This window comes from Neolamprologus brichardi, chromosome 3, assembly GCF_056152115.1.
Source record: "Neolamprologus brichardi isolate AB-2024 chromosome 3, ASM5615211v1, whole genome shotgun sequence".
Lineage (NCBI taxonomy): Eukaryota > Metazoa > Chordata > Actinopteri > Cichliformes > Cichlidae > Neolamprologus > Neolamprologus brichardi.
In genome coordinates, this window is record NC_142106.1 from 50,535,793 (window position 1) to 50,550,381 (window position 14,589).

The following is a 14,589-nucleotide window of genomic DNA, read 5'->3' on the forward strand; positions in this document are numbered from 1 at the left end:
TATTTATATTGAAGAAGTAAATCGCAACAAGTGTGATTCAGTTAGCACTGTTAACTCACAGCATGAAATGTGTGTATTTTTGATTCAGTCCAGTGTAAAATTGGGCAAAATTCTCTATATTCCACAATGTGTGGCCAAAATATATAAAGAAAAAAACCCAAAAGGCCCACATTAGGAGTTTATTTACCTTTACATTATTGTAAAAGAATAAGTGATGGAACTTGCTCTTTATTTATTTACCATAGATCTGTAGTTCTACTATATGGTCCAGTTTTTGTTTTTTCTTCTTTCCTGTGTAAAAGTCAAAAGCACTCAGTGGGTTGGTTGGTGGGGGTAAGGGGGCAATTTTTTGTCTTTCCAAATGTACAGTTATATTAGGCTCTAGGTTGAATGGAAAGGAAAAATGGTCCAACAGTCAGAAATATCCTGTAGTCTTCTCTCATTTGGCGACAGGTCAGCGTAGTCACTCCACACACCAATTTCAAAGTGGCACAGAAATCCACACCCTTGCACATACAGATGCATCTGTGTGGCAACTGGAGCTATATGAAATATATAGAGATGCAACGTAAAACTTTATGGCGCAGTTTAACTTAGATAAGAATCCCAGTAATTAACAATTATAAAAATTACCCTGACTGGCAAGTCAAAGAAAAGGTTTAAAGTTTAGTAAAGTTCAGAACAATGGCAACTGTTGCTAAAAAAACATTCTTATTTTCACATTTCACTAGTTGTGCACGTCCAGTAGCTATACACCCCACAGATGGAGAACCATTGGGTTAACTGGTGATTCCAAATTGGCCTTGGGTGTGATTGTTGGTGCGAATACACTAAAAGTTGATTCTGTTCATCTGGACGTAGCGTTTTCAGATGGAGAAATGTTTCGTCATTCCTCCAAGTGACATCTTCAGTCTCAGCTGACTACAGGTTTCCTGCATTGATATGTTGCCAAGATGCCTGTAAAGACTAGCATGGCCAACCACAGTGAGATTAAACTGCTAACAAAAAACTAGAAGACTAGAATGAAGTGTAGTCTACGCACTTTCAAAAACTATACTTGTCATCCAGATTCATAACAGGAACTCTTCGCCTGGTGTTAATAAAGTCAGTTAATAACTGACAGATCTAAACTTTGAAAACTGATGAATTTTATCTTGTATTATTTAGAGAAAATGTACCACACTGTAGTCGTAGTGATCACTGAGTGATGATACGTTTTGAGCAAATATTGGATTGGATATTTTTTAGTTGGCACATCATCAGTTTTATTCTTTGACATTTATATTTCAAGCTGATTTATACTGTTTATATTGTAAGCAAAAAAACTTTACAATAATACAGAGAAAACGAGACGAGCCTCTTTGAGCAAATACTTTATATTAGAAGGTGAAGAAACTATACATAGAGTATAAAGAAAACAGAAAACTCCAGTAATCATGTGACCCCCTGTGAGCAAGCATTTAAATGAAGGTCATGAATCCATGATGATGCATCATGAGAAGCCATCAGCAGCTTATTGCAATGTAACCGAGGGAGGCAGATGATGGAGAAAAGGAGTCCAAATATCAATGGTATAATAAGTAAATGTACATAATGGCACCGTGAGGCAACGGTTGTGACTTGGCTTTATGCAAATAAAATTGAATTTAATAAAGTTACCTCTGTGAGATAGTAATGAATAATTTTTTTTCTAATGGTTAAAATTGAGAAATTCGTGAGGTTAAAGGAATGGTTGGCTCAAAGGAGCTCTGACTTTGTGTCAGCCTAGCTACAGAGAAACGTATCAGTGACGAACAGTAAAATGTTCTGGTTTTTCAGAGGGCTTTTTCTTATACAGCAGCAAACTATTTTTTTTCTAGGCTAAATGAGGCTTTTATAAATTAGGTAGATGTAATGTCAGCTATACCAGAATTACTGCTTTAAGGTAAATGTTTGAGAGTTGTACCAGTGAGCAAAGTACTTCTGATTTTAGGCTTTCTTTTTCAGATGAGCCACTGTATCCAGAGACATACGCAGTGAAGATGAAGATGACCCCTGTGGGTCAATTAACATTTTTAACAGATTTACCATTTATTTGTCACAGCATCATATTCATAGAGTTGCATTACGGTTTCTTTTTTCCATTTTAACTGACATGGTGGTTTAAGACGAACATTAAAGGCTCTGGGTGGTAGTGAAGACTTGGAAAGGACAGCTGAAGAGGTGAAGACAACTGAGAATAAAGAAAAGAAGACAAAGAGACTTGATGGCAGAATTAGGATGTACAGGAAAATATGTCAGTGAAGAATAAGTGGTAATAAAAAAGTCGGACAGTCTATGAGATGAAGGAGAAGTAGCCAGGAACACTGGTAGGGCACGTGCATTGCAAAAAGAAAGGTGGAAAAGAAAAAGTGTGTTGCACACGAGATTGGACAGTATGGAAGGAGAATTGGACTTCTATGAATTGGCTAGACAGAGAGCGTGAGCTTGGAAGCAGGAAGTGCAGAAGATTAATTAAGAAAAAGTTGAGGCAACTATGAAAACTATGAAGAGTAGAAAAGTTCCCCAAAAGTTGATTCTGTTCATCTGGATGTTTTCAGTGGGAGGAACAGATGATGTCTCAGCTGACTGCAGGTTTCCCCAAACCTAAAAACTGTACATTTGCACAATAACTGAAACCAGCACCACTGAATGAAAGGTTCAGATGACGTAGCTGTAGCAGTGCGGAAATATCTAAGAGAGGGCAGTGGACTTTTTAACCAGACATTTTAACACAAAACTGGAGACGCTGATGAATGCAGAATTGTACTAGTGAACAGAAGGATAGAGATGATGATTCATGAAAAATAAATGTATTTATTTACTAAAACTGAGCCCTTTCACAGCTTATTGGAGAGCTCTTTTTGCCTCCATTGTCACACACCAGTGCACAGCATCCTTAAGCTCTGATGGCACACAAACGTGAGACAGCCCACAGAAATAAGCGTGTCTATGTCTAAAGAAAACCCCAAAGGTTCCCTCCTGCACTCAGGTTTGCCCATGAAAGCTTGGACCAGCTCTCTGGGATTGCACCATGAATTACGAATATTGTGTTTATTCAACAGCAGCACTGCAGCTAATTGGTCTGATAAAATAGGGGAGGAGGGAGAAGATAAGGTCGGTGGGGTGCAGAAAAATCTTATGAATGAAATCCAGTCTATTGACGTCAATGGGGACCTTGACGCAAGGATCACGTGTGTGCGGAAGGAGGGGGTAGAAGACAGCCGCAGCCTCTGTCCGTAGTCCTGAAAATAGACGAATTATGTTCTGAGTCCTGTGATAGTAGCACACGAAGAGTCCGAAACCCAGCGACGTACAACAATAACAGTAACGATAATTAACAGCACATTACAACACGGCACGCGTCACGACGAGCGCGGAGTGGATGACTGCAGGACTTCAGCAGCTGTGTGACGTGACGAGGAGGGAAAGCAGGAATTCCCCCGCCGCACACACTGAACTGCAAGTAAGCGGCAACTTATTTTGCATTAAAGCATTGAACCTAATGCTCTGCGAAAGAAGTACTGTTGCTCATTAATATAAGCGTTCTTAGAAATGCTCATAAATGTTTAAAATATTGCAACAAAATTATGATGTCACTCTAAAGCTTTGTAGTCAAAGCAAAGCGAGGCGCAGAAAATGTGCAAAATATATAGAAAATGCAGAAAAAGGTGGTAATGCCTGTTGTGTGATGGGTTGGAGGAGGTTTAGTAGATGAATCGGAAGTGTTTATGTTCGTCCCAAACTGTGGCACACATTTAATTGATTTTAAGGAATAAAAATCAATTAGGCCCCAGTCAATATTTTGCGGACACGCAGGCGGTTCGTAAGTCAGGCATCACGTTGAAGTGAATTTGTGCACTGATGGCAGCTTAAAGTATTGTTATTTGATGTGGTCAAAATTCATTGTTTATAATCAACCGTGCTGTCTGCTCCTACAACCCCGCCTACTTCTCATCATCAGCCTCATCATCTCAATTATCGTCATTTCCAGCAATCATATCCTTGACTGAAATAACTGCACTGTACAATAAGTGGACTGAAGCTGTAACCGCGGTGACATTCGCATTAAAAAGGCTGATACCACAGAGACAACGGCAACCTTTTTGTCTCTACATAACACTGACGTCCATGTTAGTCTGAGATAATGTTGTTTACATGTGAAGTGCGAATTGCGGGGAGGTTACTTATGTTGAACAGAGTCTGAGGTGGCTGTATGCTCATGTTGATTCTTATTTGCTTTTCTGGGAACTGTGACCTGCTGCAACAGTGCAAACAACAGATTCATCTTGTTGTGCCAAACAATGATTACATTTATACGGTTAAAAATAACTTGTTGACCTATCAAAACCTATCAAAAATAGGCCAATCACATCTCAACATCACCGTTCGATAAAATTACTTGAAGTGACCAAAAAGGACTGGCTTGATGACAAAATGGGTACAAATACACAGAGTGATAAAGACACTTCAAAAACCTCTTCATAAATCCTGTTCAGTTCAGTCTACTTACGAATATAAGTACACGTATTAGACATTAAAAAACAACAACAACAACACATGAGAACATGTGAAATCCCTTTTTTGGCACAGCCCAGCCTCCACTGCAGGATATGCCGTCTCTGTGTTATGTTCCTATATCTCCGAAGTGTGTTTACTGCAACTAAAAAACAAAAGGATTTTAGCAACCATTCACTAATATACTGATAGAACTGTTGGGTGATTTAACAAACAAAAAGGTTTGTGGTAATTAGCTGAGAACAAAATGACATTAAACTTGAATTGTTTTGCTTTAATAGGGATAAAAAAAATCTCACTGTACAACTGGTTGTTTAGGTATTCTTAGAAAATGCATTTGAGTTTGCTGTTCCTGCGCATTTTTACAGTGTTTTAACTGCTGCATATGGCACATGGCGATGCAGGCAGGCGGTGGCTTCTGAAAACAAGAGCAGTTTTTTTTTGGTGGTGTAAACGACTCGGTGTAATAAACGTCTTACCCGTTGCACAGACGGCAGGGCAGTGAATGTGCACCGGAATGGTTGTTGCGGATTTCAAGATATTACACTTGTTGCACTCTGGTTCAACATTTAAGCACCAAGCAGAGCAGCGCGTCAGCAGCAGCAACATTGGGAGATGATTTATTTGATCATGTTTTACGTTTTTTCACAGTTTTTCTGCTTCTGCTATCGCTCGCTGCTCTATTCCGGCCCACTTGTCAACCAATCAACATTCAGCAGTCGCATATATCGTCCACTTCCAGCGACGCGCAGTTAGGATCTTCGAGGACTGCAGGTAGCGCGTCTTGCGTGCGTGAAAACCCACGCCTCCTCTGTCCGGTTTAGTTAACTATAACAACCTTGGTTAGTTACTCCTACACTAGATTCAGGTGCACGCACATGCGCGCGCGCGAAAACTCAGAAAGTGAAAACCAGCTGTGCTCTTGTGTTGCAGGGAAACATTGCTCTAGCGCTAGAGCATAGCGTCACAGTCCCTCAGTCCTCCCTGCGTGAGCTTCTGTTTTTTGTTTGTTTTGTGTTCTGTCTCCACTTTGTGTGTGTGTGTGAGTGCGTGCGCGTGCGCATCAGTCAATGTCTGTCAGGACCTCGTCTGGGCTGCTTTACGCAGGATTTGTGTGTTATTCATGTGTTATTGTATTTCAAATTATAGCGTCACATAATTTCACATTCACAGAATTTCTGTGCCACACTAGAAATTTTGGTATCGATCCTATACAAAGCAAATACAGGGCCAGTATTGCTGAAGTTACTCAGGCAGCTAATTGGGGGAGAGTAGTTTGCCATGAGATGAGATGAGTTCTCAATTTGCAAATTCTGAACACATTTTAATCACCACTGTGATTGTTGCTTTTCACAATAATTAGTTGACACAACAAAACACACCTTTCAGCTTTTCATGTTTTCAAACTTGGTTTTTGGAGACCTGGAATTTAAAAAATTCTGAATCTAAAGCACAGAAAGTTCGCACATTTTTCAGAGTTTGAGTGTTTGAGGTTTATTTTTTCCAAAGAAATGATTAACACAGTTCAGCGGGCTACATACTAAACTTGAAGGATAAAAGCAAAGTATTGATCCAATCTGATATCGATACTATTCAATTCAATTCAATTCAATTCAATTCAATTCAACTCAATTCAATTCAATTCAATTCAATTCAATTCAATTCAATTTTATTTATATAGCGCCAAATCACAACAAAAGTCGCCTCAAGGCGCTTCATAGATACAGAGAGAAACCCAACAATTATATGACCCCCTATGAGCAAGCACTTTGGCGACAGTGGGAAGGAAAAACTCCCTTTTAACAGGAAGAAACCTCCGGCAGAACCAGGCTCAGGGAGGGGCGGCCATCTGCTGCGACCGGTTAGGGTGAGAGAAGGAAGACAGGATAAAGACATGCTGTGGAAGAGAGACAGAGATTAATAACAGATATGATTCAATACAGAGAGGTCTATTAATACATAGTGAGTGAGAAAGGTGACTGGAAAGGAAAAACTCAATGCATCATGGGAATCCCCGGCAGCCTACGTCTATTGCAGCATAACTAAGGGAGGATTCAGGGTCACCTGGTCCAGCTCTAACTATATGCTTTAGCAAAAAGGAAAGTTTGAAGACTAATCTTGAAAGTAGAGATAGTGTCTGTCTCCTGAATCCAAACTGGAAGCTGGTTCCACAGAAGAGGGGCCTGAAAACTGAAGGCTCTGCCTCCCATTCTACTTTTAAATACTCTAGGAACAACAAGTAGGCCTGCAGTGTGAGAGCGAAGTGCTCTAATAGGGTGATATGGTACTACAAGGTCATTAAGATAAGATGGGGACTGATTATTTAAGACCTTGTATGTGAGGAGCAGGAATTTGAATTCTGGATTTAACAGGAAGCCAATGAAGGGAAGCCAAAACAGGAGAAATCTGCTCTCTCTTTCTAGTCCCTGTCAGGACTCTTGCTGCAGCATTTTGGATTAGCTGAAGGCTTTTCAGGGAGTTTTTAGGACTTCCTGATAATAATGAATTACAGTCGTCCAGCCTGGAAGTAATAAATGCATGAACTAGTTTTTCAGCGTCACTCTGAGACAGGATATTTCTACTAGTCGATACCAACATTTCTACTAGTGTTGGTATCGATGCTATCGATATTTGGATCAATCCGCCCAACTCTACAATTCGGTTGGATGCGGGGGGAGAAAGGTTTTTACCTTCAGGAGATGTGCAGTCCTCCAAGATCCTTACTGCGTGTCACTGGAGCTGGACTTCTGAAGAAGGTTGATCGGTTAACAAGTGGCCAGAGGAGAGCAGGGAACAATATCAGAGTTCACCAGAACAGGAAAATTCAAAAAAAAACTTCAAAGAGCAAAATGTAAATCATGAAAAGTGCAGACAATGGACACTTTCATTGTTTTAACTCTCAGGTTCACTTCAGGTCCTTGTGTGTTATACCTTATGTTACAACTCTTTTTCGTGAATAACTCTAGGAGTAGGGATGGGACTCGAGATGTTCAGTTCCTTGGATTTGTCAAATTTGCTCACCTATCAGTTCCACGTGCACTTGTCCCACAATCAGCTGATTTCAGTTCCTGTACCTGAGGAGGAAAACAGCGGCAAAGTCAACAGCGTGCACTGTGCACTGTTTATCAAACTACATGATGAGAGCGCGATGCTAAAATGCAAACTGCATTATGCTGCTAACAGAACTTGGGCTCCCTGCTGAAGCTAAGCTAGCCAAGAACCCAGAGTCGTGTTAAAGCTGAGTGAATGCAGACCCCAGCCCAGCAGCCAGAGCCTGAACTTCAACAGGTAACAAACTGATGAGCTGTCAGGTTGCAGCCTCCGTTTCTACCGGTTCGTGCTTCTACAGTAAGATCGCCGTTGCGATCGCTTTAAAGTCTCTTTGTGCCGGTTTCATCCTTGCCTTGTGTTCATGTCTAAACACTAAGAGAAAGATCGCATGTGTGTTCACATTAGGACAGGGATTTATGATGGTGTGTGGGACTGTAGGTTTATATCGATCACTTGCAATTATGAAAGAGTCATGAGTCATTTTACAGGAAAACATGAAAGTAATATAACGACTAGTGTAACAAATTACTTTCACCTTCAAGTAATTAAATAATGTACCGCAACAAAAGTGTTTTGTACGGAGCCCCGCAGGGGACATGGGTGAAAAAAAAATTAAGACAGACTTTTGCGAGATCTCGCAAAAGTTTTGCGAGATCTCGCAAAAGTTGAATTCCAACAATGGCGGCAGCTACTTAGTTGTAATATTACTCTTTCTGGGTCACAAAATACACTTTTAAGATATTTTGAGGCGTGAATGTAGTTGTGTAAACGTCAGATATCTGCTCGGTTTACAAGACATCACATATTTGCAAAAGAGCTCCGACGTTTTCGGAGATCTGACACCCACTAGCTCGAAGCTAACGGGAGGTCGAGACCTACTACAGCCGGGAGGAACAGCGCTTTCCCGGCACATCGTGCCTCGACCTCCCGGTCGGCTTCGAGCTGGCGGCCTCCGAAGAATGCGGCTAAAACTTTTGCGAGATCCCGAGTTTGTTTTGTGAGATCTCGCAAAAGTCCGTCTTAAATTTTTTTTTCTTCCATGTCCCCTGCGGGGCTCCATAGTTTTGTGTAATATGTTAAATATATTACAAGTAATTTGCACTACATAATGTCTTTGATATGTTGCTAAGCGGTGGTGGTGGTGACTTTCAAAGCAGAGCCAATGAGAATCTGTAATGGATTGAATTCCTTTCGTTTGACCAACCAAACATCCAACTATTACAAATCTACAAGCCACTGCTGCACTGAGATAAGATCGTGTAACAATAACAAGATCCATTTTTGTTGCTTCCTGCTGCTTCTCCTGCTCTGGTAAAAAAACACAGGCCCACCCCAGTGCATGCTGGTCCTATACCAGTGCCTTCATTTATAGGAAATGGCCCTACAGTTCCTCCTGGCTGACTTAACAAAACAAACAACAAAACAAAACAATAAAAGAAGTATCAACCTACAAATAAAACTTGTGAATAATATATGTAAACCAACAACAACCCCTAACAAACTTCAAAGTAATAAAAATAGAATAAATAGCTCCAACAAGAATCGATAATCAATAAGTGATATTGACAATGGAATCTGCATCACTCAGTTCTCATCAGTTTCCATCCCTACGTGTCAGCTCCCAAAACTTTTGGTGACATCTAATAAAAGTAACAGATTTAATGAGATTAATTTCAAATTCATAAAATGAAACGGGACAAAAGGTTTACTAAAGTGTAAACACAGTATGCATTTTTTTAGAATATCTTTCCATGGGAGCAATATGTGTGATAGGAGTGGAATGGCACCAGGAGAAGAAACTAAAAGTCTTAATTAACTGCAGATAGAAAGCAAGCTTTAGCCGTCATATGTGCTACTCACTCATTCACTCATCAAACCCACATATACATCCTTGCATTCTCAGTGAAGATTTGATTCTGTTTCTTCTCTTTTCCAGGGATTTCTGATCTCCTTCACCGCTCACAGGAAGTCCTGTTCTGGCTAGCCATGACTAGATACCATAATCCCTCAAGTGCTTTAATACGGCTGCTTCTTCTGACAGCACCATCCTTTCTCCATCTGTCCACCTCCAATCCTCTCAGCGCCCTTGACAAGCCATACCAACATACGTCAGGGCTGACTGTGTCTGGATACAGGAATATAGGTGGTGAAGAAAGCCAGCCAATGCAGAAACAAGAGGAAGCAGAGCATGAAGAAGAGCTTTTTAAAAATGTTGATCCCAAAAAACTAGCAGCAGTTTTACTAGAGGCACTGAATAACTCAAAAGCAGAGCAAATGAGCGAAGGAGAAGGGCGTGATGGAATGGAAGAAGAGATGACGGCAGAGAAAGAGGAATATAAAAACAAAGATTCATACAGAAAATTGAGAACGATCGAGGGAGCAGACCGAGACAGAGACGGACGACAAGAGTTAGAGCTGCTAATGGCAACACAGAGGAAGGAGCAGGAAACAGGGGAAGAGGAAGAGAGGAAGAAAGCACAAAAAGAAGAGGAGCTGACCGAGAGGGTGACCAGTCGTACTACAACCCACACAGTCGAAATAGCAAGAGAGAAGCCTCCCACTGGCTCAGATGGAAGAGGCGATAATGGGCAGAGTACTGGTTCTCAGCAGGGATCAACCAGCCCTGATCAAGCCAGTAGTGAGGAGGAGGAACAGCTCAGCCCTGAGGAGCTAAAAAGTCTTGAGATGATGATGAAGGAATTTCCTGCTTTGAATGTGCCCATTAAGAGGGAAGGAGACTCTGAGCAAAGTCACAGAGAAAGCAGAGACTACAGCTACAATGACATCATGCCCATAAATAAAGGCAGTGACCTTGCTATCACTAAGAAAAAGCTTAAATGGCAAGAAGAGACGCAGAAAGCTCTCAGCTTCCCAAAATTCAGAGGAGATAATTTTATGGACGAATTTGATGACAGTAATAATAACTCAGCAGACCTCCAGGCTCCGAGAGAACAGACGATGGAAGATGATGATCCAGACGAGGAGGAGGAAGAAGATGAGGAGGTGTTGAGTCCGGAGGAAGAGGAGGCTCAGGCCAAAGGTGAGCAGGAGGAGATGAGGAGACAGGCAGCTGAGGCACAAAGAGCCAAGATGGAGGAGGAGATGCTAGCTGATATCGCCTCAGACATGCTGCTGCGGTACATGGTCAAACAGAATAACGGGAACAAGCAGTACAGCTCTTCTCTCTCCAGCGCCGCAGAGGATAAAAGGTCTGATGAAGAACAGGAAGTCACAGAGGAAGACGATATTGATCCTCAGACCATTGACAAGCTTATAGAGATCTCCAGCAAGCTCCATCTCCCTGCTGATGATGTGGTGGACATCATCAGTGACGTGGAGAAGAAGAAGAAGAAAGACTTGTCGCCTGACGTGATATCAGGTTGGCGACGACCTTTATCCCCCATATCTTCACCGTTTTCATCGGAATCACAGATTTCAAGCAATCAAAATGACATTCCCGCCTCTAACCAACCATTTCCAGCAGCTCATTTCCTCAAAACCTGGTTGCAGAAGAAAAAACCAACAAGCTCAGAGGATCTCTGGAACAAACCTGCAAAACCTCAGCTTGGCAATCAAAATATCTGGGCCCAACCTCCTGTGCCGATCAAACAGGACCTCTGGCTCACGTCACCTAAAGCTGCTTGGACTAGATATCCTCACTATCCCCTTTTCCCCCACACTTATCCTTCCTACTACCAGAAGAAGCCCTACAAAGGCTACCCCCTCTATGTTCCTCCTGCACCCAGACTTAAACCCTATTACTTAATCCTTAAGCCCGCTCTCACTCTCAACAACTTCCTCACTCATTCAGTGGATGATGTTTATGCTTTTCCTCCCAAAAGGCGATACAACAGCTGGGTTCAACCTAAGCTGAGAAAACCCCCTACAGGCCAACAGCAGAAGTCGTACTACACCAGATACCCTCTCTCTTTGTACCCTTGGACATTTCAGCCAGCGTCCAACCCCAAACTACATCCACTTCCCAGAATCCATTCTCAGCAGAAGCAGCTGTATTACTCAGCGCCTGCAGATTATTATGTGGCTGGAAAGCAGCCAGACAGTAACTATGATGATCTGGAGAAATACATACAGCAGATATCCATGAAGAAGCCATACACGATGGACTGAGTACAGACATGAGAAGAAGGAAGAGAAGAAGAAGAGCCACAAGCAGAAAAGAGTGTATTTATTTATGTTAAAGTATTTAGGTGGTTTTTCATATGTAATAAGTTTCCTGTAATCATTTTGATTGGTTATGATTGAGACAAGGACACTACAGAAGACTTTTCCCCAGAGGTGGTCTGGATAAAATGGATGAAAGATGTACAACTGCACTCGTTTCCTTTAACTTTTCTTGACAACATTCTCTATATGGACATTTTAAAATGCCAACAAAGGAGGATGTTTAAATATGCTGTTACCTGTACCGAAGGCCTTTTTTAGAAACAGTCAGTCAGATGAATCTGAAAACATTTATTCCAATGATGGCTCTACTGTCAGGAATGATAGTTTTGGCATTAAAATTTGAAAATTATCAAATTAAAATAATTTCCTCAAAATTATGCCTGGCCAAAAGATAGCAAAAGTCCCCCCTCAGTGGAAATAGCCCCCGAAGGCAGGGTGTCCATACATGCTTTCACTATCACCTCTTAGAAATCAAAAGCCACTCCCTATAATTATCTTTTAAATGACCACATGTTTATGTAAATGTATCATTTTTTATTGTTCATATAAAAGGATAACATTTTTAATGGAAAGCACGTTTCTGTGAATGTATACCCACACATATCCACCAAAGCTCTATATAATAAATATAATGCATCAAAAAGCCAGACTACCACCAATATAATAGCTTGGATGACTCATTCTTTTGCATAACTTCAACAACCTTGTTGCTACGGTGATAACAAATTCAGCCAAACCCTGGCTAAACAGTCCTGCTATTGGAGGAGGATGTAATGGTGGAGCCATACTGATCTTTTCATGGAGATATTTAAAAGCAAAAGAATAATTCTATATTTTCAGTCACTCTCAACAGATTCCTTAGAAGCAGCAGTTCTGCATTTAATACATTACTTTTCTAAGCAAGATGGCCTTTGTAGTTTTTTAGTAAATGTTACAAGTTTCTATTTTACAAGAAGTGTCGTTGGCACTAAGTGCTCTGAAATCCCAGTTTCACACATTTTTTTTAAAACTTTTATTTCATTCGTTCTTTTTTTAATTTGTCATTTTTAAATTCAGTGTTAATTTGGCTTATTTTTCCCATTTTTCCCATTTTTCCCATTATCCAAATATTGATTATAGGAAAACTCTCCTGTAATGGTGGTTCAGTGTTTAGTAACATCATATCAAGAAGGCTCTAGTTTCAAATCTCCTAATTAGTGAGAATCCCACAATGAAAAAGCATACATGATACATGTACTGGTTCTAAATTTGCCAAAATATGAATGCAAGGCAGGTCAAATGCAGATCAAATGTGTGAGTGTGGGGAATAAAGTAATGCAAGAACAGACTAAAATGGTAAGGTTTGGTGTGAAGCACTTTGTATGGTCAGCCAGACTAAAGTGCATAATGCAAATGTTCTCACCATCTTAATTAACAGTTTGCTCATGTTTATGTTTGCTCCACATTTTCAAACATTTTTCAATGACAATGACACAAAAAGAAACATTGTACAGCCTGGTTTTCGTTTCCACATGGATACTAATAATAATTCATCAATAAAAACTTTCTTTTGCTACTTTTTCTATTTGTCCAATCGGAAAGAGGTTTTCCACTTTGGCTTGTTGGTGTTCATCTTTGTCATCATCAAGGTATCAGCACATCATCTTGGCATTGAAAGTGTCATAGAAAAAAGTAATCGTGAGCTACGAGTAACAAAAAGAACTGAACTTTTGTCATTTTTAATGATTTGTTGCTTTTTTTATGCTTTTCTTTTTGGCTTATTAATAAAGAAAGGGGCTGAGACACAGTAGAGGGTACAATGTCTGCACGTTTATGTGTACTTGCATCTGAAAAATAACTTTTTTTAAAAGACATTTATGCATCAATGAAAAAAGTATAAAAAAATCTTAAAGATGAATGAAACAAAAACGTCAGTGTACCTACTACTAACTGTTTGCGTCATGTATGCAATGAGTGTTACCCACGCTCTTCCTGGATGTAACTCATTGTAACCGCTGTAATAAATATGTGTTTGCTGGATGTAAATGTCCATGTCAATTACTATTTTACTACACATAAAGAAATAAAGAAAAATATTTTTATTAAAAAAAATGTTTCATTTTGGACACAAAGAGACTGTGAGAGAGACAGCAACAGCAAAGTCGTCATCTCATCGAACCTGGACACTTTGGTCGGCAACATGTGTGGCTTTGGTGACCAAAGTAAAGCTGAACACACTGATGGTGAGCTTGCAGTTGTTACATCACAACAGTGATTATCAGCATAGGCTTTTCCCTACTGTCTGTTTGCTGAGTGCCTGACTGACTGCCTTTGTGTATTCATTAGTGTTCTCAGTCTTGAAAAGAGTGCTAGATTCAATAAACTGCTCAACCAGGACTCTAAACATCATTCTCGGGCTGCTACCAGAATGCAAGATGTACTGTGCTCGCTTGGACCATATTTGTGCCAGTCCAATTTGGTTGAAGTATGATCATAATCATGAGCAGCTCAATAGAGAACTGCAGTCTTACTTCCAACATACATGTCTGTGCAGGCCAGCAGTATGCATATATGGATGGACTTTGAGGCTGGGCAAACCTACACTTATCCTATGTAGCCCCAAGAGAATGTGCTCGTCCAGGGTCCACAGAAGCTTTGCCCATTGGGGCCCAACTATGTGAAAAAACCCACACAAGTAATACTGTGGGTTAGCCAATGCAGGCCTATATTGTTAAATATAGGCAGGGTTTTCATAATGTAAGACGAGTCCTCAACGTTCTTCATAATCAAAGTGAACAGGAAGATACAGCCATTCCCTCGCTTGACATGGAGAAGGAT

General features: G+C 40.6%; 1 protein-coding gene across 1 annotated transcript; it reads left to right on the forward strand.

The window, feature by feature from the left end:
- Positions 1-3,232: 3,232 nt before the first annotated feature.
- On the forward strand, positions 3,233-13,791 carry vgf (VGF nerve growth factor inducible). Its single transcript, XM_006808481.2, has 2 exons — positions 3,233-3,484; positions 9,524-13,791. The coding sequence occupies exon 2, from the start codon at positions 9,574-9,576 to the stop codon at positions 11,713-11,715; it is 2,142 nt and encodes a 713-aa protein (XP_006808544.2). The 5' UTR covers positions 3,233-3,484; positions 9,524-9,573; the 3' UTR covers positions 11,716-13,791.
- The last annotated feature ends 798 nt before the right edge of the window (positions 13,792-14,589 follow it).

Coding starts and splice junctions, on each gene's coding strand:
- vgf (XM_006808481.2), top strand. CDS start 9,574: ATGACTAGATACCATAATCCCTCAAGTGCTTTAATACGGCTGCTTCTT.